Raw genomic sequence first — 27188 nt, 5'->3', positions numbered from 1 at the left:
ATTCCCTTCAATAGCACAGAGGACAATTTCAGTTTGGTGTCGGAAGTTTACGGGCTGTGCTGTAGCATTCATCTTCGTCAGCTACACCGTCTCGCTTCGGAATTAAAACTCTGCAGCGCTCAATGTTACCACGTACACCAAGAATTCCCAATGGCACACATATACTGACCAAATCCTTGGCGGGAATTCTGCGTCATGATTACTATCGTCTACCCAACGCACATCACCACACGCAAAATTCTATCATTCGCTGCTTAAAAACGAAAAATCGAAGAAAAATAATTGACAAATACGTGGAGTGAACACAGCCGTAAGGTGGTTGCATCTCACTTTGCGGGCTTAATTTCCGGGTGCAGCGGGACCATTCCTAATGGGGCAGGACTGCAAAAATGCCCGTGTACCTTGTTTTGAGTGCACGTTAAAGAACCCCAGCTGGTCGACAGGAATTCGAAGCCTCTGTCAATGGTGTCGCTCATATCCAACTGAAGAGCTTCTAGTCGTTACCAACAGAAATGTTTATTGAATGTCCCTTTAAGCGAAGATATGGCTATCGCTGTGCAGCTTGAGAAATTGGAGACGCAATGACGCATCTTTTTTTCTTGCTTATGCCCCGAGATCAGCTCGTCTTAATTACTTACACGACAAGTGGTTGCGGAGTTCTTAGAGGAGTATTACTTTAGGATAATATAGGTTAGCAAGGTTGGCGAGCCTCTGCGAAAACTAGGGAAGCTAGTTCGATGCTTGCCCAACGCTGCTGGCGAGAGCTTCAAATCTAAAAATGCATGCAGATAAGTTGAGAAATCAATGCATGCGGAGTAGAAGATTCTCCCCTCTGGCTTTCAAACCTACTTAGTCAAGAGCCTAGGAGGTGGCAGAGTGGGACCGAAATAAAAAAAAATTGAAGTGAAGCAAGCTGCTGCTAAGTTACTCTGAAATCCGCAAAGCTAAGAATGTAAGCTAAATCAAAAATTGCGCACGCTTCTAGCAGGCATTTAACAGTCAACATTTAACTGCAGGCTATTTAACGGTCACATCTTACAATAGCGCACAGGTTCCGCGGTCTAGGAAACGAAGATTTGGCAATGCATCGAAATAGCAAAAGAAATCACACTATACAGAAGATAGCGCACTCTGTAAGGGTCTCCTCTGGCAGACTTCTTTACGTTTCCAAGAATGCAAGCTTTGAAGCCAAATTTGTCACCTCTTGGTTGTAGTGACCAAAGACGGAAGGAATGTGAAATATCTGAATCGCATACGCCTGTTCCGCACACCGAAGCAAATACGACAACTGGTCCGATACGGGTAAAGAGTTTATTCACGATATGCGTCAAGATTAAAAACACGTGCAGAAGTTTATCACTGTTCGTAACACGGGCAACAGTATAAATCAACGCGCTCATGCACCGCATGACAAAATCGCAACTTAGAAAGTGTTCATGCCCATGCCATTACGAAATGAGAGCGACACACCTGCGGATGAGTAGAAATACGAGGCGCACACCGTTTTAGCAAACTCCACCACAGCTTCGTGATTTGCAGCGGAAGAGTTCAGGTGGGAGTGTGCTGGCGGAGAGGGCAGGTGCATCAAGTGATGGGCGCAATAATCCGTAAATAATGCCAACATGGGACATGATATGTAGACTCAAAGAAATGTGTCTTAAATTAAAAGCGTGAAGAACGTTGTGATGAAGCGCAAGAAAGTCAATATAAAATATGAGTAGGATGTTCGGCGTCCATTTATCGCGCTCAACAATTAAAAACCGCGCGCGGCGGATACACATTGGCGTTTGTCCACCGTGCATCGAGGTTATTGGCACTGTCTTGTAGTGCAAGCTTTCTACTCGCAGCTGTGATCCATTTTGTGTGGTTATAAGTTAACGCGACGGCAAGGTCGGCAGTATTGATTGGCTGAATTTTTTCACCGAAGAAACAAAGTGAAGTCCTAGAGTAATCACTCATCGTGTGGTTAAACTAGGCACAGAACAGCTTTGTATTGATTCGATGCGAATATTTTTCTCTTACTTTAGTGAAAATATCTACGAGCATTAGGAAGGAGTGGTCTCATTTTTCTGCAGAGTTGGAAAAAGTCAGGTTTAGCCTCTAATGAATGAGAATCAGGGAGCACATCAGCTCAAGCCTTGTTAGCCTGGCGCGACATCACTCCCAGTGAGGCTGAAATGTCTTCCGTACATCGCGCATGCCGGATATCCAGTTTTTTTTTTTTTTCAAGCGATAAGAAATGCAAGTGCTATTGTGACGGCTACACAAACAAACTGCTTGTAAATGCTGCAGGTTGCCATTGGATTTTTACACGCCAGCAAATGAGGCGAATATCAGGCGGCAGGAGATGCAGTTAGCTAAGCAGATATGTGCTTGCCAGGCGTTCAAATGCGACGACATAGGCACTTTCACCGAGCAGCATTTCGACCTATTCGACGCAGTTTGTCTCAGTGGTGTGCCTCAATACTGCCGCGTTGTTGGGGAGAACTGGATCGGCGAAGCAGTGGTTTGGAAAGGTTCAGCACTGGTCATTCGAGCCGAGAGCGGCTCTTGAGTGTCGCCTTGTGAAGCGCGCTCAGCTCCAAAAGCACAGCGCCCACGCTGGGACGCTCCTCGCACTCGTGGCTCCAGCAGCGTTTCACCAGATCCTGAAGCTCGGCTGCCCCGTTGTTTTCCGGGAACCTCGGTCTTAGTCGGAGGCGCACCACCTGAAAGGAAATGTGACTGCTAGCAATAACGTGCAGTGCAAGAGAGGCTCACATACAGGGCACCCCCAGAAAACTAGACACAAAGTTTTCACGAGTAGTTTCACGCCCAAAACTTGTCTACTGGCTATTTGTTGGCAATGAAGTTCATAGCGCGAGGCTATGGTGGAAGCCAACTTCAGTTGCCTCATGCATGCCATACGTAGCTCAAATAGACGCATAGCTCGTCGCTCATCTATAATGCTGCTTGCATTAACCCACTCTCAGCATTCGCTGCCACGCCATTTCTACGGATGCCATGTAACAGGTCGTAAAGCATTGTTTGCGACATTTCACTAGACGAAAAGTTTGGTCAGGAGAATCCACCGACAACAATTCAAAATGATTATGTATTTCGTACTGAAGCCGCAAACTGGTCTCTTACGCCACTGGGTCGGTGGCACGTAAAGGTGTAGCCGTAAATGTGTGGTCCAGTAGGAAAACGTCCACTAACACTTGCTGATTTTACAACCGTACAATATGTCTGAAAACCGGTTCTCTTGCGCACACTTCTTGCCAGAACACAGTATTTCATTGTAGCCTTTTTGGTTGACCGAAAGAGGTAATTGTGCAGGTGTCATTTCGCCACTGCGTTTATATTTCCCCTAGGCTGACAAATCACCGGTTACAGGAAGGCTAATAAAAGGATATCGCGTATAACCTGCCGAATTCATTGATCTTTTTCACATAGAAAAGAACGTACAGTTTTAAGATACTTAAGTAAGAAGAAAAACTCGCAACCTTTTATTACTAATGAGCAAGTGTTTGACTTCGGTTTTGTATCCATATGTATACAAGATCTTCCGGGATACAGTTAAGTGACACTAGGGTTCATTGAAAGCTTTTTTTTTTCGTAGGTCTATCGGATGCTGGTCTCCGGATATTAAGAGTATCGAAAAGTCTAGGCCACCTAACATTTGTTAGCAGTAATTCACTTAAAGGGCCCCTGAAACGGTTCGGACAAATTTTGTAGACGCGTAGGGTACAGCTTAAGTAGAACATTCGCACCACAATTTAAGTGAAGCGTTACGTATTAATGGAGCTACAAGCGATTACAAGTTACCCTCATCCATAGCCATGCTTTTCCTCCTCAACTCGTTCGCCGAGCAATCGGGGCTAAGCTCCGCATTCACTGGTTCTGCGTCACGATGCGACGTCGCATGGTCCACTTCCGGTTGTTTCGGGGCCCACCCCCGCCACGCGACACCTCTCCGCTAGCCGCTTGGCCGTCGACCCCAAGCGAGAGCTATCGAAGCAGCGTGCGTTGCGAGCATTCTGCCGCAGCGCCGAACGTGTCTGGTATTCCGGTAACCACACACTAGCTGAACTTTTCGACGGAACGGTGGAGGCATAAACTCAAGCTGAAGGAACTTTAGCGTAGACGTACGTGAGCTGCCTGATCGTTCTCCACGGTCCAGTCACTCGTTGGCACAGAGCTTAACCAGCCAATATTGCTCTAACGAAGTGTAAAACATTTTAAACATTTACAAAAACAACGTGTTAACGATTACACTCCTGCGAAAATTTTGCGCCAGCAGCAAAGAAGAATGCATTTTGTTAATGCTACTGTGTATGGTTGAGCTTTATGCCACCAGGTGGCTGCACCATGCAGGCCATTCACATTTGCGCTTCTGCTCATCCCGTGCAAGACACGCAAGGGGACACGGCCAGGCCTTGTCCCTTTGCGCTTACGTTTACCCTAATACCGGACTCGCGAAACGCTATTGCGTTAGTAACCTTCCGGTGTCAAGTGACGGCCGCAAACGCGCAAATCCTGGTGCCGATCGGATAGCGGCAGTCCGATGTGCTTCAGCCAGTCCGCTCGTCTATGGGCTTGCAGAGGGACACGATGTCGCAGCTTGACATATTGCCAGTCGCTACGTTTGCAGTCAACAACGCAACAAAGTCGAAACATAGCGCTAGCGAAAAGACAGACCGACACTGACGGCGGAGCTCTCGCCAAAGACGGAGCACGTTGTAACACAAGCAGACGTGTGACGGAAGTGCTTAAGTATACTGAAATTTTTTGGGGGCATTCCCTTTATGTTACTTTCCTTTTATAAAAACAAATTAACTAACATTCAAACTATTATGAACATCATTTGTCTACCATAAAGTTGAAAAAATTATCGATCACGCGCTCTGCTCAGCCAATCGGACAGCTTGCCCCACTGACGTCAAATGGGTGATTGCGTCATATGGGTAGGGGCGGCCTAAAATTCCGCCGAGCAGTGTGCTGCGATCAGCAGCGATGTGCATTTTTAAAACCTTATTATAGATTACACGCTTTACGCAGAGCACTTAGATGCGTCAATTAATGATCAGAAGGACCAATTCCAACGACTCAGTACGTTTGTAGAAAATCGTCAAAATCGTTTCAGGGCCCCTTTAAGAGAAAGAGTGAAACCAGAGAGAAATAGTTGAAGGAGTCTTCTGTTTCCTAACCTCAATGAATGCGGGGAAGGGGCCAGTAAGATAAAAATGCAAAGCGTCATTGTAGTCTGGAGCTTTTTTTCTAATGTCAAGGTGTTTGCTATACCGTTGGAAGGATGGAGAGAGGAATGGATACGGCTGAAGAATTTAAATCGGGCGGCGGCACACGCCACCTAGCCGTGACTAGTAATAATGCCCGTGGCGCGTAATATACGATTATTTTATATGAATCCTGTGTAATATCGGTGTGAAATATAAATAAATACGAAGAGAAATTGGCTCATAACTGACCGATTGTTCGCAAGCGCTGCGCGGGTGGCTCCTCGTCTGAAATGCCGTCAGGAATCACGAGAATTCCTGCGAGATGCCTGGTAGCAGGCATTTGTATAAATATCTTATTACTATGCCTTATGGCAACCCACCCATAATTTATTTTACGCAATCAGCTGGGGCAGAAAAAATCAACGACTAAGTAGGCGAGAGACCATGTAGCGCTCCTTTAAATACTGCCATTCCTGGAGCACAGGAGTCTGTTCTAGTAACTTACGTAACAGGTGTTATTGTTCAGCCTTGTAGGTAAGCGTTGTAGGGAGCCTTGGTGTAACTGTACAAGCGCCAGAAAAGAAGTAAAATAAAGATATCTAGAGGGCATACTGCTCACACACGGGTAGCTGTGCAGTCGTGTGCCCCGTGTGACGGTCTGTGCTTTTTAATGCGGCCCTGGAACGCTTTTTATTTGGATAGCAATTGTATGGATGCTCCAGGCGCTTTTCTGTCGTCGTCGTCATCGCGATGTTCCGTTTAAAGTCTGAGGGCGATAACACCGTGGCCGCGCGCCGCGTTCTGTATGTGCGAGTGAAAGCGCGCGAGAGTGAGCCGACAGTCGCGGCTCCAAATCATCTAGCGTCGCGCTCAAGGAAGCGGGTGGGCGGGGTGGTAGGGGGTGTAGTTTACTTCGGCAGCAACACGCAGCCGCGCGCTGTCATGCGGGCTTTGTCTTGGAAGCGATCTACTTTGGAGCAGAGTCTAGGTGGGCCGACGGCTCCCATCTTTGCAAGTGTTGTTTTCTCACCACTCAGTTTCCCTTGAGGCGAGAGGCAGGACGAAGGTCACTTCCCTCGCGGCTGCTGCTGCGCGTCCTCACGCCAGCGTTTAACAGTGAGCGTCCGCGGTCATCGAGTGTGATGTGTGCGTGTGTGCCTGCGCACGATGACATCATGCTTGTTAATTTATTTTGTAAGCGTGGGTTTACAAGTTTTACGGCCGATAAAACTAATATGCTTACTTATTATGGCTGTCTCCTAACGTGCACTCGCAGCAGATGTTTCGTCTTTCGGTTGAAGCGGCGAGTTTAATAACTAATCATAAAATGGCAATGCTATTAAAGTACATCGTCTATCGAATATCCAGTCACAATTTTTTTTTCCAATCCTTCAACTGTAAGTGAAGTTACCGCTGCGATACCCGCATTTCTCTCTCGTTTCGTCTTTGCTAACGCGCTTCAGAGCGACGAACCAAGAGAGGAAAGCCTCGGCCTAAAGTTGTGTCGGCGGCTCTTGGGCTCGTCGGGGCGGCTCGTGGCGGCCGCGGTAGACTACGCTACGCAGCACGAGACTGCCATCTCGGAAGCCATGCGCAGTAGACGCAACCACGCGCAGTGGAAAAATCGGTCCTTTTGGAATCGAATAATTTTTTTTTTTCATTTCTAAAACCCAAATCAGCAATTATGTACTGCTGAGATTGTTTCCGCAGTCACGAAATCAGCCGTCATCGTTGGTCAGCCAACTGCGTCGATCAGATTTCACATTGTGGATGCGAGAGGAAATTTCTAAAAAAATTATTGGGTTTAACGTGCCAAAACCACTTTCTGATTATGAGGCACGCCGTAGTGGAGGACTCCGGAAATTTCGACCACCTGGGGTTCTTTAACGTGCACCTAAATCCAAGTACCACGGCTGTTTTCTCATTTCGCCCCCATCGAAATGCGGCCGCCATGGCCGGGATTCGATCCCGCGACCTCGTGCTCAGCAGCCCAACACCATAGCCACTGAGCAACCATGGCGGGTGAGGAAATTTCTGTTCACTGTTTTTGACACAGGATTGCGAATTTCCTGCTGCATGCAGGACAATCGTATCGGGCTCACATGTTCACACGAGGCTCATTAACAGATAGGCAAGATTTTTTCCGACTTCAGAAATTTTTTCAGGGACCCCTTAAACGTGAGAACATTTTCCCTCAGCTTATCAGTGGACCTGCCATCTTAAGATGACTCCTCTCCGAACGCTGCCTACTTCATTCCAATAATTCTCTTCGAACTCAGTTCACTGCATTACTTCACGGCTCACTCCTAAGCATTACCTTCCCTGCAGTGGACGAGTGCATTGCACTTTGATGACAAGTCGCTGTTTTAGCAGCAGATCAAGGCAGTTTGAAGGCGATGTGTTATTTCGTTACATTCAAGTCACTTCGCTGTAGGTAGGTAGGTAGGTTGCTCTCCAGCCTCGTTTCGGGCTTTAATAAAAAGGTTTCTCAAATGTATGATGGTACCTCGCCAGATATACTTACAAAAGGGCCGCGAAAATTGTCGTCCAATCGACTGTAGCACGAAGCCACAAAGAAATCCCAGTAGGGCATTCTCGGAAGGGAAGCTTCGCACTCGAAGAAAAATGCTTAATAGTATACGTGGCTCAAACCCGGGAGAAACGCCTTTCCGGGCGTCGCAGTCTGGGGGACGGCAATTTTCAGGATTCTTACCCCGCCTTGGTGGCTTCAACAGAAATACATGGCCATACTTGCAAAATGCTGTGCAGAACGTCAATTCCCAGGATGCGTGGGATCTCCAAAATTTTTTTTCGTTCCTTGCTTCAAAAGTCCTATGTTAGGCGGCTGTTTCTCATATAAAGCATAGGGACATCAATATTTGTATCATTCCTTTTCTTTTTTTTTTTTGCTGTAGACATGTGCCGTTATTTGTGTAATAATGATTATAGCGGGAAGTGTCATTTTGTCGGAAAGTCGCTATTTTTTTAGCATTTTTGCATTTCACAGGAAAAGAAAAAATGTCACGAGCGCCAACTTTTTCACATATGTGCTCAGAGATGTATAAGTCACCGCACTTATACATAAAGTTCGCGAGCTTTGTGTCATTACACGCTTTCACAGTCTGCTACGAAGCTTCTGAATATGTCTTGTTTGGGCTTAAAATGGCCTCCTCAGCTCCCGTTTTTAGACTTATGTTGATGCCACAATATCTTCAGATCTTAGGAGCCATCTTATTCAGCTTGAAACGCAAGGGACGCTAGCTCTCAGGAAAGCAATTTTTTCACAAACACATGGGGCAGAGCCGCATTAATGTTGAATGGAATTTCAAAAGTTCTTTTTCCAGCAGTGTGCTGGAATAAAGGTTGACTCCTCTTATAGTTTGACTGCGCGGCGACGGTGTTATCGCCCTTCGACTTTACGCCGAACATCACGGCGACGGCGATGGCGAAAATACGCCCTGAGTGCTCATATAATTGCTGTCGCAATAAAATAAGCACTGCAACTGGAAATGAAGAAGCAGCCTTACGTTCTAAAGACTGACGCTCCAGGCAAATGCGCCACCACATCAACAAAACGCAAGCCCCCAAAACCAGCTTGGGTCACGGGGCACCCGTTGTCGTTCGCACCAAAATGCAACAGACAACCTTTAACCAACAACGAAATGATCAAACGATAGTGAAAAAGCGATATGTAGCCGCGGTTGGCGTATGCATTCGCCTCTTCCTGGATTCCTCTTTAGTAAATGTAAAGATCAAGTGCTGTTACGTAAGATTGCCCATCGCCGTGGAAAACAAACAAAACGTAAGAAAAGACATACAACAATGCACAAGTGTCGCGATGTTCACTACTGACTGGCCCCCCACAGACCTGAAACATAACAGCGTGCTGATGAAGGCCATCGAAGGGCCTCACGCCGGACTGCATCTGCCAGAGGACAACGCCTAGCGAATAGACGTCGGCGCTAAACTCCGGCCGCTGGCCTAAGAGGACTTCTGGAGCCATGTACTGCACTGTTCCGCAGACCTGGCCGCAAAAAGGAAAGAATGAAGTTACAAAGTGCTTATATAAGCTAAACGGCAAATTTTTAATGAGTTGGGAGGAGAACGTGAACGTGTGTCGCCACTTAATTCACTTCCCTGAATGGCAAGCGTGCTAGCACGGAGGCATGTAGGATCAGAAAGGACAACACAAACGTTGTTCTTTTTCACTCCTAGTTGTGTCGGTGTTAGCACGCCTCCATTTTACATGAACCCTTGCCAACTTTCTCATGTTTCAGTCATCCTAAGAGACACTCAGCATACTGCGCAGGTGTTTAACTCGCATGAGGTAGGCGCTAACTGAAGATCTGTCGAACATTTGTAGCCAGCAAGTGATGTACTGTTTAGGATAAAAGATTCTCTTGCAGTCTTTATGAGGGTATTGCGTTGCTACCAAAAGCAAGCTTTCTCTGTCGTAGGTAACAAACATAGACTAAAGTCGGCTATGCCCCATTCAACTTTAGACGTCGTGAATTTGGAGGAATTCAGTATGATTGGGGATCAACTTTTGAGGAATATGAAACAGACTAGCCACCTGTTTCGTATCGAGTTCTTTTCGCTACTCTTTTCGCCCTCCATTACTTGCTCGGAAGTAGCCACGCAGCTTTTGTCTACGGTATCGATCATTCGGAGCACTATATAAAAATAGGAACGGGAAAGAAAATGAATTATTATGCAAAATACAGCCGTAGCTTTGGTTCTGGACACCTCGACAAAAGCAGATGGGCTTCGGACTCTGATGGTGAATGATAACAGCCCACACAACTTAATCGAAAAGCTTTGCGCCACAGGCTATAAGATGCAGCGTGTCCGTTCGCGTTGGCACGCACTTTCCGCTATTTTTCATCGGTAGCTGAACAGTGGTTCACTCACAGATTGTTCACAACAGCGTAGGAAAGTAGTGTAACAAGCAGTGACTGAAAAGTTAGAATGGAGGCCAACCGATGGAAACACAATGCCATATAAATGATTATTGACGGCGGCAAAGTGCCTCAGACAGTCGGGCCGTTAATTCATTAGGTAGACCTATCTTTGTCAAATGCAGGCTTGTCACCCTTGACTTGTTAGTTTTAACGGAGTAGTGGAATAACTACATATGAGAGTGGAGGAAAATAAAGCTCTATTCAATAGACAGAATGACAAAAAAGCTACTCGAGATCTTCATGTGACAGCTGATTGACTGATTCGTGAGGTTTTCCTTCCCAATCTAACAGTGGATATGAGAGACGCCTTAGGTAATGGCTGCAGATTAATTCTGACCACCATAGATTTTTTGCCTGGTAGCCAAATCTTAGTACACGAGCGGTTTTGCACTTAGCTCCCATCAGTATGTGGCCGCCGCAGCCGGGAAATAAACGCAGAACATCGTGCTCAGTAACAGGATGCCATAGCGAGTGAGCCAGCACGCAGATCTTGTAACATCTATAGTAGATAATATAGTGAATACGTAGTAGCGAAAAAGTAAGGCAGTACACGAAGACTGACGTGCAGTAGCCACGCTACACTTGAACCATTCTTCATTCGTCGATGAAAGCATATGAATACAAAGAGCATGAACATGCGCGTGCGCTCGGCATTACCACAACTCGCAAAGTATCAAAGAACGAAATGCGTGTTAACAGCAATAACGACGGTACTAATCCCAAACAGGGCTTTGCGTGATTTCTTTATTCGATCATCTGATATTTTATGACACGCAATATTTCTGCTGCGAGCCAGATGATATCACAGCGTAGCGCAACAATTTGTTTTCTTTCTTTATTCCATAAAATGCAGGCGCTCAAGTAGTTTTATTGAACTGGCAGATGAGTAGGAGTATGTTATGAAGTTAAATGGACGAGCGACGAGGCAATGAGACGCGTCACATAGAGCGTGTTACGCAAGGGACGAACCTTGCATTCCAAGATTTATAACGCTATCAGCTAAAAGGCAGTTGTCTGTGTGTGTCCTGCCAGATTCCTTGATGGACGCATAATAAACCTGAAAATTTGTCAGAGGTATGCAAGTGGATCGGCTGTCTCTAACACATCATAATACACTATCAACACATTGTAAGATCCAAAGACCTTGTAAAGTGCTTGTCTCAACCTTTACCTTAGGATGCGTGCGTTGGCCTAAGCTATCTCGAGTTAGTTTCCTTTACTATGAAAAGCAAGGGGCGCCATAGTTTTTATAAGGCATGCTGGTGTCCATCTGGTGCAACCTGCGCCTCTTCTATTGGAATAAGTCTTTCCAATAGCTGGTTCGCTTACTATCGCGTCTTCACTTCTACTGAGAATCATAGTTGAATGAAACTCGTTTACACTTTCATGGAGTGAGGCATTCACAAGCTGTGATTTCAGTTTGTCCTCCACGGAATATCGCACTCCCATGCTGAATTATAACGCGCGGTCCTGTGGCTTACATATGCCTTGCCATCAATATCTCCTCAAAAACTTCTAATGCACTTTTCTATCGACGCATGGGACGCGTGGATATCATCTAGCCACCTTTCTTGGCGTAGGAAGCACAGCAATGATACCAAACCGAGCTGGCACCTTCTCAAGAGATGGAGAGAGAAGAAAGGGGAAAGGCAAGGATATAAACCAGAGGGGAAGATCCGGTTTGATACCCTGCGCTGGGGAAAGTGGGAAAAGTAGGTGAACTGACAGGAAAGTAGAGAGAGAGAAAAAGGGGAGCATGGATACGCAATCACAGTCTGTAACTGTCACTGCATACTATCACCGCACAGTACAGTAGCGCCTATTAACGTCAGTTCAGGCTACAGTGGCTTGTGCAAGTCTGTTGTCCTTAAACATTGTAACAGTGCGCTCGAAGCCCTCCACTGCAATGGCTTGTGATATCGGTATTCTAAATTATTTCCTTTGGTAAAGGCCTTTGGTCAAAGCTTGCTATCGCGATTACGAGCGATCGTCCCTAAATTGTAATGAGAAATGTCATAGAGAAGGTGTTGAGTTTCCTCGCTGCCACAGTCATTACATGAGGCGTCGCCGGCCCATCCGATTCGGTATGCAAAGGAATTATTCGTAAAGGACATTCCTAGCCATATTCGATAAAGCAGGGTAGCTTTGGGTCGGCAGAGTCCAGCTGAGCGGAGAGAAGAGTCTATCTAGTTGGTGCAGCCAGTTGCTTTGAAAACTTCGCGTGTTTCACATGGAGAAGGTGACATCCCTGTTGACCATTCGATGTTTTCTAGTGGAATAAGTCTTTGATAACGGTATCGACTCCTTTTTGTCGCCTTGAAGAGCCCATCGAGCAGCGTTTTCGGTGTGCTCGCTACCTATGACGCCGATGTGACTTGGAAGCCACTGAAATGTCACGTGGTGCCCTTTCTCAGTCAGGATCTCAGCTATGGAGTAGTTCTCTAATATCTAATATCATTTGTTCGTGTGGTCCACGCCGCAGGGCTGATAGCAAAGATTGCAGTGCTGCCTTTGAGTCACTGAGTATTGGCCATCTTCGAGGTTATTGGATGACTAGACGAACTGCATCGGGAAGAGCTACAAGTTCCGCAGCCGTCGATGTCATTGAGTGACACGTCTTGAAACTGATGGTGGTGGATGTCGCTGGGAAATCCACGTCTCCAGAGCGACACTGGAGAGTTGCTGATACATCGGTACAATTACGTATGTGGTCGGCGTACCTCTCGTGCAAAACGAGCAGAGTTAGTTGTTTAAGAGCAGGTAATGACAGCTCAGATTTTTTTCTGATTCCTTGTATGGCGAGGTGCACCGCAGATCGAGCCAAACACCATCGTGGCTTAGTCACGGGGGTGACGCCTGATGGAAGGCGGGTGTAATAGTCGGAAGTATTAACACAATATAATGCTTGCGACCTTTCTGACGATAGTGTTGCAAGATGATGGGAACGGGCTCGGGCAAAATACCCAATTTGCACTCCCAGCGCTTCCACCGCAATGTGGGTTTGTATTTGTTGTTCCCGGGCGGTTGCAATAGTCGCCGCTCTTTATGTGCATTTAGGCAAACCAAAACAAACTCTTAGAGCCCGAGCTTGAATAGTCTGTAGAGCACGAAGATTTGTCCTGCAAGTGTTGACAGTACGAGAAACTATCTGAAGAAGCTCATATAAAGAGCCCTGTACAGTTTGAGCATTCCATGCACTGACATTCCCCAAAATGGTGGAGCTTTACGCGCCAAAACGACGATCTGATTTTCAAGCACGCCGCAGTGAGGACTCCGGAATAATTGGGACCACCTAGGGTTCTTTTGCGTGCACCTAAGTCTAAGTAAATGGGTGTTTTCGCATTTCGCCCCCTTCACTAACATTCCCGCAGTATTTCCGCGCATAAATTTGAAAAGCTTGGAGATTGCTATCAGGCGCTGTTTCAAGCAGGTCATGTGCGGGATCCATGAGAGATCTCTATCAATGTTTAGTCCAAGAAATCTCTGAGTGTACTCATAAGAAATGATCTGACCTATAATAGAGATGGGGTAGAGTGCGATTGGTTTGCGAGTGAATGTCACCAGTGCCCGCTTTACTGACGAGTCTTCAAGACATCGGTTGCGAAGGTATACAGCTGTTAGAGTAGCAGCTTTTTGAAGTCTTGCACGTATCTGAGGATGTGTCACATTTGAAGTCCATGCAGATATGTCGTCTGCGTACATAGATGTATGGATCACTGCTGGTAGATGTTAAACGAGACCAATGAGTGTGAGGTTGAATAGATTGTGGTTTAGTTCTCCGCCTAGAGGAACGGCTCGGTAGGCATAGTGTCATGCGGTTTGGTCATCGCCGGTACACACAACATTCGATCTCATAAATAGGTAATGAGAAATCCATTAAAAACTCGACCCCAAAGCCAACCATCTCAAGAGCAGCGAGAATAGCCTCGTGAGATACGTTATCGTATCCCCACTTGTCATCTAAGAACAAAGCCGCAGATAATCTTTCACGTGACTTTTGATGCTGAAAATCCACAGCAAGATCAATAAACACGGTCTATTGATGAGCAATCTCGACGAAAACCAGCCATAAAATTTGGGGACAAGTTGTGTTCCAAGTACCACTCCAAGTGGTCAAGGTTCATCTTTTCTATTACCTTTCCACACAGCTGGCCAGCGCTATTAGACGGTTCCCCTGCTAAGTGGCTCCCCTGCCATTTTTCGGGAACCATGCCATCTTCCCAGGATACGTTGTAGATATAACATTTATCTCCATACGCATTCACTCAGGTTGTACAAGTCGCAGTAGGATATTCCGTCTGGTCCCGGGGATGAAGAACGCCTGCACAGAGCAAGAGCCACCTCAAATTCCTCCATTGTGAAAGGAAGTTCCATGCGGCAGTCACGTATAGCAGATATATCACCGGAGGCTGGATAGTTTGGACCGGTCGCTTGGCCAACGATCCTTGCAGAAAAGTCATCTGCAACATGAACATCAAGCCACTTCTGGAAGAACGCCAGTGCTTTGGATAGGAAGCGCTGTTCAGGGAGAGAACGCAGAGACGCAGAGCACGTATGGTTCGTCAAATGTGGGAAAGTGACTTCTGGGAGTCCAGTGCAGTGGCGTAGAAAGGGGATAGTGGATGTCCAGGTCCTTACCTGGTCATCCATTTGATGATAAGGTACGTGGGAATGTGATCACTCCCATGTGTCTCGATACACAAAAAACATTTTACACCGCTTGTGAAACAGGTGGAGACGAAAGCTCAGTCAAACCAGCTGTCATATTTCGCGCCTCGTAGGAACGTTAGGCTGCGTCATTCGGGAGTGAAAGGCAGTGGACGCAGGCAACATTTGCTATTCTTTGTCCTCTTGGATTTGTCCTTGTGCTTCCCCATACGACATAGCGCTCATCTAGAACTCCAATGATCTCCCATGGAGCAGGAAACACCATCATGCTTCTTAATCAATTTGAGTCAAAATTAATTGAAGGCTATATATAAACGCCTACAAGAGTAAACAAGAGTTTGCCCTTGTTAACTGTTAGGCAAACATCGATTGTCATCGTGAGGAGGAATGGGCTGACGAACATAGGCGAGTTCATGTCCAATAATAAGGATGACTTTGCTTCTTGCATCAGTTGTTGGGGACAAAACAGGTTCGCATCTCGATAATCGGAGTAGTTTTGACGCGTTAGGCTCACATATCATAAATATTGGGAACATAGTATATATACACTGAAGAAAGTCTGAAATGCCTGACTTTAGTCCTCTTGCGTTCCAATGAATGATTGACGCTGCCTTGACTTCTCTAAAGGATAGGTGATGGTTCGCCATGCCTCTGTTCGAGGGATTCAAGCATTGTAGTTAAGACTTCCAGTACTTTCATTGCACTTCGAGCAGGCGTGGTTCCAAGGTTCGACAAGACCACTCGAATGGTATATATGAGGGGATGAAGCATTGCAATTACTTGATCTCCTTTTGGCGTGTCATCAGCGGCAGCAGTAGGCTCCCGAGCGGGTTTGGCAATCTGTGGCTTATTGGGAAGTTGCTGTCTCAGAAACGCAGGCCATTATTTTGGAGGAAGATTTCTTTCAGCTGACTTTATTGTGCTGTTCTGCCCTTTTTTGGACTGACTGCAAAATGTGTGTGACACATTCAAACGACCACTTTATTTCGTGCCACTGCCTTTTGTAAGGACTTTCGGTGAAGTCATCACCGACGACTGATCGTTTCAGCAGACTCCATGTGTGACGAATTCTCCAGCACCATTTGCTTGAGAACTGCGAGTTTTCTTGATGCGACGTAAATCTTTACACGAGGCAGCATGACAACCATTATAGTTGTCGCACTTCAGAACACTAGTCTTGCAAGTGTCTTCCACGTGAGAGGCAGTGCAACGGGGACACAGTAATGAGTTTCGACAGACCCCTTTCACATGTCCAGGCCTGAAGCACTGATATAACTAACGAGGCTTTTGTACGAATAGCCGAATAGGGTGTCGGAAGGGGCCGACTTTGACGTGAGATGGTATGCCATCTCCTTCGAAAATCAGTTTGACGCAGCGTAAAGTTCCAAGGGGGCTCACATACGTGATGACAACTGCCTCACTTGCTGGTTTGATGAGGATAGGCAAGTCCCTGTTAGGAATGGTAGCAGTGTCATAGATTACACCCGCTGTAAATGAATCGTCCATCGGGATATAGGAACGCACTTCGATACTTCCTAACTCAGTAATTTGTTTTTTTAAGCGCACTCCCGTTGGAAGCATCGATTGCGAAGACATTTCTTCACGTATTTATTCGCATGTCCTTGATTTAAATCAGCATGATTTCGAAAAAACAAGAACGGATAGATTTTGCCGGTTCAGCAATCGGAGGTTGCTTGGGTATTCCTCGAGCACGAAGACTATGGCGTGAGGCCTGCGTTCAGGCCTTGAATGCAGTCGCCGTGCTCGCTTACACTGCTGCATTCGCGTTGAGAGCCCTTTTGGACTTCTTTCTGTGGACAGAGATGAAGCTGTCGTCCGATAAGTCTCCAGCCGTCACGAAATACAGCTCAGTACCGTGGCACTGCTCGGTGGAAACTTCTCAAGGTTGTGGGCTGCCTTATGAACAGTACGCATGTGGGCTGGTTGGTTCATGATTACAAGTAGTAAATAGCGCTAAACAACGGGACAAGGAGAGGGACACAGACAACAGTGCTGTGTCCCTCTCATTGTCCTGTTGTTTAGTGCTGTTTACTGCTGTCTTATGAACTGACGACATCACTTTAGGCGTGTGCCTTTTTCTGAGCAGTGCCAGCTCATCATGTCCCGGTACACGTAACCTTCTGTAGGAGGGCCTCTGGCACCACTCCCAAGACCAAGCGCGGATAGGCGGCTGAGTTCGGCCTTGCTTATTGCTAAATAAAACTACGCCACAGCGCAAAGGCAATACTAACTTCAGAGACGTCTCTTCGGTTGGTCCCTAACAGCATACCTGCCAACCTGTAAACATTACAATTCGTATATTCCGCTGGAGGTGGGCGGAGGAGGGGGGGGAGGAGGCGTAGATGGCGCGCATATTTTTAAAGCTGTTACTCTAGGCACCAAATTTTGTTGAATTTGCACGCTGTTTTCCACCCGTTACATCACACACTCCTAGTTGTTTCATAGCAGTCAATCAAAACTGTTAACAGTTACCAGCGTGTCCCGCGTGAGGACTCAAAAGAAAAAAAGTAGTAGAAGTCATACCAGCATGGCGGTAAGAAGTTGAAAATTTTGACCTTGGGCTGGGAACCGCGGGTCGCGCTGCTCCCGAAGTCGGCCAGCTTGCAGTCTCCATTGTGAACCAGCACGTTGCTTGGCTTGACGTCCAGGTGCAACACGTTGTTGCGGTGGCAATAATGAAGCGCCGATGTTAGCTGGCGGCCAAATCTGCCAGCAACCAAAAATTAAACCACGCATTGGAATAGTTATCTTTGCATAAATACATATGCATACATGTATGCATGTTATCAACAACTGGTCGCTACTGCGAAGATCTGCACCAACACAGAGGCGTTTTAGCCTTGAGTCCAAGTCACCTCGTATATCGCGTAAACCGGCTAACAGAGAAATGTGAAACGACAGGCGAGTAAAAGCCAGACTGCACACCTAGAAGTAACCGCCGAAGACATGTTAGAGTACCGGCACAAAATTTCACGCTGTTAGCATGGACTTGTTTTTCAGCTTCAAGGTATAAATGACTAATGGCGTCCTGTAATGACTGAGGGGATTAATAAGCTGCGTTATATGTCAATCCTTGTTTGCCGTACGCAAAGCAAGTAATGTCCTCGATAAAAACGAAGGCCGAATTTCGTTGTGCAGTCTGAATGATAACTTACACTTCCTTTCTCGAATGGGAACACTCCAAAGTTTATAATGCATAGAAGCGCACATAATGTTTTACTCGAAAACGCATCACGAGTGGTATAGCAGACGTCAGTAAATATGCGTTGTTTCCTCCCACACTTTTCAATTGATTGCTTTCGGGTGCTTGTTGTTACTACCCATTTGAAGCCGCTCATTAGTCCAGGCCCGCCCCGCTTACTAGGTAATGTTGAGACTAGCACCAGTTTCGGAATGTTCGTTCTCAAACACCGCCACTAATAACAAGTTTTCCACTCAGCGTCGCGGTGCATTGCACGGGGGAGGCTTTGAAAATAATAACTAAAACGCCAACACATTTATTTCGCAAGTTTGAGTGAAGACAGTTGACATACTGGCGCTGACCTCAGGATTCCATAGCGTACATACATGCCTTGATAACTGACAGATTTAAGTTGCGCAATTGAAACATGTGCCATACAGAAATTGTTTAAAAAGACGCCATTTAGCCCGAAAAAGCGAGGCATTAGCCATAGCTAAGTATTAATCAACTACACAAAGTAAGGTTCGTAGTTTTATCGGCCTATAAACTTCAGTAAACATTCGCTTACCAATTAAGTTAGAACGAATGGTGCCACGCGCACAGGAAACATGAACAGATCTCACTTGATCACTGCGAGGACTCGCTGTCACAACGCTGGCGTGATGAAGAGCGCTGGCAGCGGGAGCGAAAGTTCTGTGCGGCCTCTCGTGTCGCCACGTTTGCGAAACTTGAGATTACGCGATGTGCAACACTAGGCACGCGGAAAGACAGCCCGCAGGAACCTACCAGACATGAGGGCTACCCGTAGACCCGCGAGATTATTACCTCCAACATGGAGGAAGTAGAGAAGTGAGGAGAGGTCCTACCCCCTCCGCGTGCCTGGAAAAAAGTGCGGAGGAAGTCGCGTGGTATTTTTCGCTGCAGTGGCCATATTGTCGGGTTATAATGGCGGTTTTGTTATGGTGGTGTGTGCTGACCTCTAGGTTTTGTACCGTGGCAAAGGCATCGTGTGTGCAGGATTGCGTTACTCTCTCCGCTGTGCTACCTAGACCATGCTCTCCCGATTCTTGTTCAGGCAAGGTGGGAGTGGACTCGGCAAAAAGCATAAGCCTAGCGCGCGCAACGCCGTACACCAGGTACCATGCCACGGACGAAAAAGAATCTGAGAATATATTTCCTGTCTTCGGTGGATTCATGCAAAGGTATCATGAGAGACTCAATCCACTTTGCTTCAGAGTATTTATGATAAACGCCTTACAAGTCAGTCACAGATGTGCGGTGTTCCTGGTTTTCACAGCGGACGATGCATTTGTGGCACTTAAAACGGCCACGTGGAAGGATGGGAAAGAAGCGACTGCTCTGAGTAATTAATGGACGAACCCTCCTTACTGCAGATATCTGTGTGTCCAAGTGGCGCAGGGAAGTGAGGGTTGGCGGAAGTGCTGGAAGGGTAAACAAGGCGTAACGCAAGAACGTACGCCTGCGTGCACTTCAAGCGGCTGACGGTCGCCCGTAGGCCTGGTCAACGCGTTAGCCGCACGCATACGCGCTTACTGTTTTGCACCGCAGAACATTGTTTCCGTGAAGCTTCCCTTACCGTGGGAACACTACACCTCAGGCCGCAGTCGGTTTATTCAAACGCGTAACGATGTTCTCCTTCGCTGGCCTCTTCATCGGCGCGCTGTGGCATCGTCACATCTCCGCCGTGCGCAGCGGCCCGTAACTTGTTCAGTAAAGGAAACCGATTCATATAAAGTCACGACCAGCATACGTGTTTGTTCTCATAAAGTGCAGATGGGCTAGCCATATCCTGATGTGCGTAAATCGGGCTGGCGGTCATCGCCTGTGGATTTTTGCAGAGCAGTAGGAATTAGAAATTTATTTTCGGAAAATCCGGCAATATTAGCAGGGCACCGGCCTCCCCGTATAGCTTTCGGAGTTCATTATGAACTTCTTTCAACGCTAGAGCACTATACCTGGACTAAATGACTTCGGCAACGGTATCCCGAGTGTATACACGTTGATTGAATCCGTTGACCGGATCACTACGGCACGCACCGGTCCGCGCAGCCCGGCTTGGTTGCGTGTCGAAGGCGAGAGATGTAAACATGAGAAGAATTTGCCCCAACAAAATGGACGGATGAACAAGTTCCGGCGTCAGTGAGCTTCACAAAGGGTCGCGTCAAGGCCTCCCCTCAGTTTTTCCTTCCTCATGACCTCCAAGATACGGCGCGCGAAGTCATTATAAAAGAGTCTTTCCTCACCGGCAGATGTCGAAGGTGCCCAACGGGCCACGCTCGTCCAACAGATGCTGGAGAGTGTGCGGGCCTCCGTATTCCATCACCACTAGGAAGCGACGCGGCTCCAGAGGCGCCACACAAAGGGTGCGTACCACGTGCCGGTGCACGAGCTGCGACGCGTTCCGCTCGCTGGGTTCGTCAACGTTGCGCACGTCCTTGACGGCCACCAGGCGCCCTGCGAGCGAGCGCCGCGCTTATAGCAGAATGCTGGGACATTAAGCTCGGTCGATCGAGTGCTTGGGCTTCAGGAACATATTCGGAAAAAAAAAAGTTCCACAATATTTAAGTTTCTACTCCGTCGCACTCTGTCGACTTGGCTCTTCCGATATGTCATCGAAAACTAATTGAATTCTTTCATCCGCCGGCAAAATCCGGAAAGGGCCTAGACCTGACGTGAAATTTCAAGAGCTTAATTTCTCGGGGCCCACCCCGATGTCGCCCATTCCAATACATGTAAAATACAGAAATGCATTTATGAGACAACCCCCCTCACCGATTTCAATACAATTTGTTGAAAATGAGAAAGTTAGATTCTAGTCACTGTAGGGAACAGAACTTTCATTTAGGGCTTGGAAGTATTTACAAAAATTGCCGAAATGTTTAGGTATAAAAAGAATAGAAGCACGAAGTTTCAAATCCTTGACTCTAAGCCAAAAACAGATAGCGCAGTTCTTTAAACTATATTTTAAGGTATCTAGAGCGGACAAATTTGATCTATTAGAATAATTTAGAGCTGATGTAAATTTGTTCCAATGTTTATGAGGGTTTCGCAAAATTTCTACTCGCATATTAACAGCATTTTCCAGAGTGGCTTGAAACGTCCATTTTATCTTTTAATTGTTTTGCCTTTTAAGATTTAATATTACCTGCGGTTACAGAAATTATGTAATTTTTATTGCTGAGTTAAAGAGTTGTAAACTTGATAGTTTCGTTTTATAGAAATATGGCAATTTTTAACTATGTGTATTAAACAATTGACTGCCTAATGAAGAAACCCGTTTACTACAGTCACTTGACTCTACCTATTTGATTTAAATGCAACAAATCTCAGCAAATTCTAGGCAGTGGTTGCCACAAAATACGAGTTTTCCTTTCCCTTCTAGGATAGGAGCCCTGAGTTAAAGCTTGCTCTTAAGCCGTAATGTCTGTTTGTCGATCGAGATTTCCGTCACTCGAACAGAGGTGGACATTACTTTCACGATGATCACTGTGTTGTGTTAGCGAAGGAAAAGTCTAGCAAATAACCGCATGAATAATCAATTTAGGGCACATTCCTTAATAGGAGAACTTAAGCCCGCCAGAAATAAAGTGACATTCATTTAGGAGAAGTCGTGTACTTAGCGCCAGTTCTGAAAAAAAATATATACATGAACTGTGAAGCCTTTTGAATGCCAGGGCAAGGCTAACCTGTGCGAAAATTCTTTTTGTAATAAAATGATGCAGATCGAACGCGCATCTTGTAATATGTGTAAAGCGAAGCTTACGTGAAGTGGTGAATCAAATTCTATAAATTTTCTTATTTCATTCCTGCGCTTTATATTTTTATTTCTCTTTTTTTTTTGCCGTAACGGAAACTGCGGCGCGCGCGCTCATGTTCACTTGCGCACCCGTGGTACTCAATGTGACACACGCGACAATCATCTCAAAGAGCTTGTTGGCGATAGCACGACAGAAGTTTACCTGCGATTGTGGCTGTATGGTAAGAGCACCAGCCTGCATGCTGTGCTGGGGGGACCGAGGTCCGATCCCACCATCGAGCACTTAATCTCTTTAAAGATATGAGTTATCCAGCAAGACAGCACCAGCACCCAGCAGCCACGGTCAGCCTGAGATTACTTGCAAACAAAAGCTTCGCTCTAAAATCTACCCTCTGTGGAATCGGCTGTCAGTTGAGCAAGCCTACTGTGTGATTGAACGCGTATTTATGTTTTATTTTTTGTAAGCCTCTAACTTCCCTGCTGTGACGCATGTACGAATAAAGAGCGGAGAAATCTGAACGAAGAATAAATGGCCGAAGGAACGAGTGCGCACGTACAGTCAACAGCAAAAGCTTGCGGGATGCGCGACCGCGGGGCAGAGCGACCCTCCTCCCCTTCTAGCGGTGACCCCTGGTGTCGAGACCGACGCCTACACGCATGCGCGACCTCCCAAACTGCAAGCGCGCATGTTTCCGCGCTTCCTCCTTGCGCGCCCGGCGATATCCGAATGTAGCCGCGAGGTAGCCCTCTTGCGATATGCGCTGTGGTGGCTTCGACGGGCGAAACTGTGTGAAACGTGCCTAGAAGCGTGAACTTGCGGGCGCTACTGCGGCCGCTATTTGTCGAGTCACGAGCGCTGACGCATAGGTCTGGCCCGGTGGCGAATGCAACAAGTCACTTTTTTTTTCTGTGCTGCACCTTCTCGTGGCCAATCTTCGTTGTTTCTTTCTTTTTACGAACGGTGCGTTCTTCCGCAGAAGAGCGTGGCAGAAGACGCGCTCTATAGAAGGAGACCGCCAAGACGAAAATGGACAATTGGTTTCCGTTGTATAAACGAAGTTCTGCCCGTCAAAGCCGCCACGGCGCATTTCGCAAGAGGGCTACCTCGCGGCTACATTCGGATATCGCCGGCGCGCAAGGAGGAAGCGCGGAAACATGCGCGCTTGCAGTTTGGGAGGGACGCGCATGCGTGCAGGCGCCGATCTCGACACCAGGGGTTCGCGGCTAGAAGGGGGAGGAAGGACGCTTTGCCACGCGCTCGCGCATCCCGCAAACTTTACTGTTGACTGAACGTCACTAATGCAGTAATCGCGTCTCGGCCGAAGATGTCATTTAATGCACTATATCGGCCCGCCGATAACCATAGCACTTCGTCAGCGCCCAATACAAGTATTATTTGTGCATTTGTGCAAAGCAATCTCGGTGTAGCTATTAGAAAGCCGTGCTCGAAATCGCGACATCGTTGCAGCAGATCTGATAGTTGGGCGAGTTGGTACGAATTCATAGTAAAATATTTAGCGCGCACAATTGACAAGGACAGTGAAGCGCACGTGTGTCCCCCTTCACTGTGTAATTGTCAAGTGTGCGCGCTAAATATTTTACTATGAGCAACATCGTTATTTCGATTGCACTTCTCAGACGCCTGTCTTATGCGCCATGCCTCAAACAATATCGTGAAGAAACGAACACGATCGGTCTGTTTTTTAGCGCTTCACTGGTGTTTGCTGTAAAAGTGGTCTGGTACGTAAGAAAGTTTTCTCCGGAAGATTAGAGACGGTTGAGACGCTATTATAGCTTACGGGGAAATAATTCTGAAATAAGTCATGCGCTTTGGCTCAAGCTGTGGACGTGTCAAAGAGAAATTGCCGACCTACAGGCGCCTCGTGGCATCCCTTTTGAAGGTCCTTTTAAGCTTTTACCAGATGTCTAATAGCACGCACTCAGCGTACACTATTCTCAGACGGCACAACGTCACTTCAGTAACATCAATACGTGCCTACATTTTTTTTTTCTTCCGACTCTACTGTCTCAATGGTATGAAGTTCTTTAGCTGTTGGATACCGGTTTGCCGCTTCGACACTAATGTTAAAAATTGGAGAAAGGGGTCAGCGTTCAGAACTTGCACAGTGGGTTATAAGGGATGCAGTCGTGGAGTAATACGAAAAAAAGTGACCGCACCTGGCGTTTCTGAACGCGCCCGTTATCTAAGCAAACGAGCATTTTTGCTTTTCTTCCTCATCTAAACACGGCCGCCAAGATCGTGGCTCAAAGACGCCACTCTGCTCTTGGCAGCAGAACGTCATAGCAACTGCACTACCGTGGCAAGTTGACATTAACGCTACGCGATTTGCTCATCAATTACTACTATTAAACGACTTCGAATGTGACGTGTGCTATGCACGGACGTGTGTGGATGATATAAATAACTTTGCTTGCTTCCCCCTTGCATCTTATGCGCATTTTTTTTTTTCAGTGAATGAAGGTAGCGAACATCGGTAGTGAACATCGGTAGCGAATGTTCACTTATCATAAATCGTAATTATTTATTACTTCGTTGCTATTAAGTTCTTGAGCGCAGAAGATATTTTGAGCATAGCAGTTCTCAAAATCTAATAGTATGTACTTCATTCCTTCATTTCAGTCATTGGGACTTCCTTTTAGCACACTTGGATTGCCTCCAGGTATCCTGACAGTACTAATCGTGAGTCTGGCTATTGCGTTCGCCTACTTTATTTCGGAAATCAGACATTCAGATTTTGCGCTGTAACCTAAGGCTCTTTTGTCGTATACCGTTGTCGTAGTGTAGTGTGCCAACAAATGCCTAATGCATCCTACGACAGTATTGGCACAGTAGAACGCACTACGCCTTCCACTGATGTTTTTACTGCCACACTGCCGGTGATATTTGTGTTTATCTACTTTACCAATAGATAATCATGGGCTTAAGTGGTGTAATTACAAATTGATGATAATACCTACGCACACCATTTGTGTCGAAACCTATCCCACCGCTTTAAATAGAACGCAATGGCAAACGTTTTTCTTTACTGCTGTGGCCACCTTTGAGCAAAATAGCGAATCCGTACCATCCGTGCCACGCGTGCATATTGCACGGCTCGCTCACAAAACTGTCGTGCAGCCGGACGGACGGCGCCAAGCGCCGCAAAGTTTTACACTTAATTTTGCGTTAACACTGTATGGACTGACTATGGCCGACAACTACCGGCCTGGTAATGCGAGTCTGGCCAAATACAGGCGAGGCGAGAAGGCAATAACGGGCGGCTATAGAGTTATGCTTGCAAAAAACTAAGATAATAGGGAAAATGTCTAGTTCACTACTCATAATAAGCGACATCGAAATTACCTTAAACAAATTGTCAGTAGCATGTGGCTTCAATTAAAATCGCAATCCCAGTTGCTATATAAGAAAGCGTTTAGCATGCTTTGCAAGGTGGTTATTTCGGACACAATGTGTTGCATTATGCGTTTTGTTGACACTCTCCTTACGACCGTGCATTACTCGTACGTAGAAGCGAACTAATACTTCGAGCGCCACTTCCATAAGTAGCAGGTAGAAACCCCGGGCAACGTTTCCGGCCGCCGCTGCATGGACGCTGCGACCTAGAGGCACGGAGTCTCAAACGAAAGCGTCTGCGTCTTCCACCAGAAGCGCAACGTCTTGACGGAGCCGTTTGAAAACACCAGCTCTCACGAGAGAAGAATGCGAGCAGGTTAACCCTTACCACCATGCAATATTTTTGCCCAAACATGGCCAAGCATAACTTAATATTTGTTCTTTTCGTTTGTGACCTACCTTTGATGTGAACTCCGAAAACCCTGCCGAATGCTCCTCTGCCGAGGCGCTGCAGGGGAAGTCCCTTGCCCTTGGCACTAGAGACTATTACTTCCCGGCGGGGCGCGTTGGAATCATCTCCGACTGCGGCCGGTGGCAGCCCGCAGCGAATGTCTCCTTGAATCTGCGCTAAGCATAATTGGTGTTGGCTTGATGCTTCGACGACTTCCAGAAATAGTCGCTCTAAGGCCAAGATGGAGCTGCCACTCTTGCTTATGCGAAAGGAAGACTTGAACAAGTCGCCCTCGCCAGAAGATCCCGAACTAATCAGAGCAGCGCGAAACTGTTCAATGTCACGCGACCACTCTTTTGAGTTCTTTGATGTTATCGGGCCCTTGGCGCATGAACATGATTCAGAGTTCCGGCTGCCTGATCGTCCTAACAGAAACCGCAATTCGGAGGCTCCGGGGGTTCCGAGTGGCTTAGATGACGCCGATTGCTTTCGTTCTCGACTGACCTTGTTTTCTGCGATGATATCGAGTTTTTTGGGGGGCTTGCACGGAGGCGTCAAGAACGCAGACCTCGGGGATGACCTACTGTAGCGGTCAGGCGTGAACGACGTCGCTTCACGACAGTCTGAAACGCTCTTATGCGAGCCGTATTGTAGCAGTAAGGAGTTAGGGGCGCTTGCGTCGTCAGCCCGGAAGCTGTTGTTCGATGTCACCGGCAGCGGATCGTCGGCTCTCAGGAACGGAGAAGGCAGGTTAGCCTCAACGTCGAGGCAGCCCGTTGCAAGTGGTGGATCGGCGTTGTCCAGAATACGCTGATTGCCATTCCAGAGCGGGTACTGTCGGCCGAACCTTCCTGCCAGCAGCAGCCCTTCGGTGTTTTCATCGTCGTCGCAGGCCTGTCGCAGTCTTTCTACATAAGAGGGCCACTCTTCAGACTCTAAGATACTTTTCGCGATGTCGTCCGACAGGGTAAGACGCTTGTCGCCGTCTTCGCCAGTGTGCTCCTCATCTTCGTGTACAGCAGCATGGGTCGGGCCATGTTCAGTACCAGGGAATCCTTCAGCCATAACAGAGGTGCTCGTTTCTTGGAAAGCTTCAAGGTTCAGCGAATGTCATCGCGTAGTTCGTCAATTAACAAACAGCAAGAATTCTAAGCCAGCTTACGCACCCAGGATTTTCAATAAGAATTCCCTTCAAGACGCTCATTTTAGAGGGCGCATAAGCTGCTTCGCAACATTTACTTAGATCGTCATTCCGGACCACGCCCCCATCGTGACCACCTGATGATGCTGCTTACGCTTCCACACCACTTGCTCGGCACTTACAGTTTTCCTGGAGTCGGCACGTCAAGAAATACTAGTCCAGCATCCTTGCCCCCATTCCTGAAGGCGTGCCATGGAGTGCAGCTTTCGACTTAGAAATAAAACGTCCAGTGTATTGAAGCCACAGCAGTGCATGTTATGTATCGGGCTAGCATGTCTGCCGCTCACGTGGTGCGTTACGGAAGTTCAATATGCTATGCGACGTTCGCAGCAGTCACTGAAGGAAATAAACTG

At 47.0% G+C, this 27188-nt stretch overlaps 1 protein-coding gene across 2 annotated transcripts; it reads right to left on the bottom strand.

Moving 5' to 3' along the window:
* Positions 1–1297: 1297 nt before the first annotated feature.
* LOC135897355 (uncharacterized) lies at positions 1298–27188 on the bottom strand. Of its 2 annotated transcripts, XM_065425969.2 has the most exons (5): positions 25643–27185; positions 20315–20525; positions 17425–17575; positions 9088–9243; positions 1298–2708 (listed from the first exon to the last, which is right to left on the bottom strand). In XM_065425969.2, the coding sequence occupies exons 1-5, from the start codon at positions 26697–26699 to the stop codon at positions 2529–2531; spliced, it is 1755 nt and encodes a 584-aa protein (XP_065282041.1). In that variant the 5' UTR covers positions 26700–27185; the 3' UTR covers positions 1298–2528. The 2 variants fall into 2 exon arrangements, with proteins under 2 accessions (XP_065282041.1, XP_070394982.1); XM_070538881.1 differs by lacking the exon at positions 9088–9243 and having other exon boundaries at positions 2548–2708; positions 17393–17575; positions 25643–27188.

Source organism: Dermacentor albipictus, chromosome 1 (genome assembly GCF_038994185.2).
Source record: "Dermacentor albipictus isolate Rhodes 1998 colony chromosome 1, USDA_Dalb.pri_finalv2, whole genome shotgun sequence".
Taxonomy (NCBI): domain Eukaryota; kingdom Metazoa; phylum Arthropoda; class Arachnida; order Ixodida; family Ixodidae; genus Dermacentor; species Dermacentor albipictus.
Note: the sequence above shows the minus strand (reverse complement) of the source record. Positions and strands in the feature narration are given on the sequence as shown.